We start from the raw sequence: 2,643 nt of genomic DNA on the forward strand, positions 1-2,643 counted from the left end.
CATAGACCACATGAAACTACAAAGAACTACGACCTCGAACGACCTTGACCACCTAATATGGGATGGGTCAATGTAACAGAAAGCCAGTCATTAGGAAAGTTCATTGGACATAGTGTCTGGCACTACTGATATCTAGTTTTCCAACTTATGAAGAAAAAATCATGAGTATGTATGATCATGATTGTACAAACTCCGTAAAACCACCACTATGTCCATTACTCTCTTCATCATTCACTTGTACTGTGTGCTCATCAATATATATTGGAGAAGTAAATAAAGAAAGCCGACCAAGGAGTGCAGCACACCCGAAGTCTTAAATTTGAGTTCTTGGGAATGAAAAAGCTTCTAGTAGACCTCCCTTTAATGATTTTAGCGGCGCAAATCCAAATTAATCGGCCAATAAACTTCCGGTACAAGATGGTTAGAAAAAATATATAGAGAAGGTCCAAGGATCTCATGATCAAGTCCAGGCATACGCACACATTACTAGGTGATTTTTTTTTCTTATCTTCTTAAGTGTTGGTGCTTAGATTTACATGATTTCGGTGCTGCTAAAAGATAGTAGGTACCCAGCATAACATAGAGGTGCGCACAAGTTAATCCGGACATCACGATCACAAAAAAATAAAAAAATAAAAGAAAGGAAAGATCCGAGGGTCAAATTAAGTCCACTAACCACCAAAGTGCATGAACCAAGCCTCACTCCTAACCTCTATATATACCTTCCAACTGTCCTACTTCTTTCCCCATCCCCTTCTCCCATTTCCCATTTCCCATTCCTTCTCACCATAACAATCAATAAACTCACTGCAACTATGCCTTCTTCTTCAGTTTTTGTCGTTTCTAGATCCACAATATACCCAGAACATCATGAATCTGTTAATAATTCCTTAAGACTCTCTGTTTCTGATCTTCCTATGCTTTCTTGCCAGTATATTCAAAAGGGTGTTTTGTTAACCCAACCCCCAACTGAATTAACTTCCACTCATCTTATTTCCCATCTCAAAATTTCCCTTTCTAAAACTCTCTCCCATTTCCCTCCCTTAGCTGGCCGTCTGATCACTAATTCCGATGGCCACGTGTACATCCTCTGTAACGACGCTGGCGTCGACTTTGTACACGCGAAAGCACCCCATCTTACAATTGCCACTCTAATTCCACCAAATTACTCCGATTTGCCACTTTACTTCAGAAAATTCTTCCAATTCGATAGTACCCTGAGTTACGCCGGACACTATAAACCCTTAATGGCTATTCAGGTAACTGAGCTAAACGATGGCGTTTTCATCGGATGCACGATGAATCACGCCGTCGTTGACGGAACTTCTTTCTGGAATTTCTTCAACACTTTCGCTGAATTTTCTAAGGGGGAGAAGAAGATTACGAGACAGCCGTTTTTCGGTCGTAACACGGTGTTTGATTCTCCGGCGGTTCTTCAGTTCCCGGAAGGTGGACCGTCGGCGACTTTCTCCGGCGACGAGCCTATACGTGAGAAGATCTTTCATTTTAGCAGAGAAGCTATTTTGAAGCTGAAATTCAGAGCCAACAACAAAATGGCAGTTAACGGTCAAAACGGAAAAACTAACGGGAAGATAACACCCGTTAACAACGAGCCGGCTTTGCAAAACGGTGCGGCTGTGAAGGGTACGGCTTCGGAGATTTCATCATTCCAATCGTTGAGTGCTCAGTTGTGGAGATCCGTGACGCGGGCCAGGAAGTTGGACGGGAGCAAAACGACGACGTTTAGGATGGCGGTGAACTGTCGCCATCGGCTCGAGCAAAAGATGGAGCCGCTGTATTTTGGAAACGCGATTCAGAGTATCCCAACGGTTGCTTCCGTTAATGAGCTGTTAACTAACGACTTGAATTGGAGCGCGAATCTGCTACATCAGAATGTAGTGGCGCATGATGATGCTACCGTGCGCCGGGGTGTGAAGGATTGGGAAAGTAATCCTAGGTTATTTCCTTTGGGAAATTTCGACGGAGCTATGATCACTATGGGAAGTTCACCTAGATTTCCAATGTACGATAACGATTTCGGGTGGGGCCGGCCCCTGGCGGTCCGAAGTGGCATGGCTAATAAATTTGACGGTAAGATCTCCGCCTTCCCCGGACGAGAAGGAAATGGGACCGTTGATCTTGAGGTGGTTTTGGCACCTGAGACAATGGCAGGACTCGAAGAGGACATGGAATTTATGCAATATGTTTCTTAAATATTAGAAGTGTGAAATTTCAACTGAACAACGGTGATCAAGAGAACATTTGAAATCATTATAACCTCTTGACGACTAGGGTGTTTGTTACGAACATGTTTATTAAACTTTGAAAAGAAAGAAATGTTTCCAACTTTTCTTTGGATTTATTCTTGTGGTAAATTGAATTGTTTATGATAATAATATCATCAAGGTGAATTTATATAGTCTTCTTAGGGTTCCATATTTTTGTTTTTCATAGCATAAATAAAGCTATACAAGCAAAGAAAAAAGAAATTGAAGGGTCCAAAGTGATATATAAAGTAGAACATATGGGCCATAAAACTAGTGGAGCTTGAGGCCTATAGCTCATTCCAAGAATTCATATTCTTTCTTTAGTGAAAGTACAAAAGAAAAATCTTCCTCGTGAAAAAAGTTCAACGATTAACTA

General features: G+C 41.5%; 1 protein-coding gene across 1 annotated transcript; it reads left to right on the forward strand.

Annotated features, from left to right (window-relative positions):
* Positions 1-772: 772 nt before the first annotated feature.
* Positions 773-2,411, forward strand: LOC107790881 (uncharacterized acetyltransferase At3g50280-like). The gene is given in 1 exon segment (NM_001325507.1): positions 773-2,411. A coding segment is annotated over 1 exon segment (1,398 nt). The 5' UTR covers positions 773-815; the 3' UTR covers positions 2,214-2,411.
* Positions 2,412-2,643: the final 232 nt, after the last annotated feature.

This window comes from Nicotiana tabacum, chromosome 10, assembly GCF_000715075.1.
Source record: "Nicotiana tabacum cultivar K326 chromosome 10, ASM71507v2, whole genome shotgun sequence".
In the NCBI taxonomy this organism is placed as follows: domain Eukaryota; kingdom Viridiplantae; phylum Streptophyta; class Magnoliopsida; order Solanales; family Solanaceae; genus Nicotiana; species Nicotiana tabacum.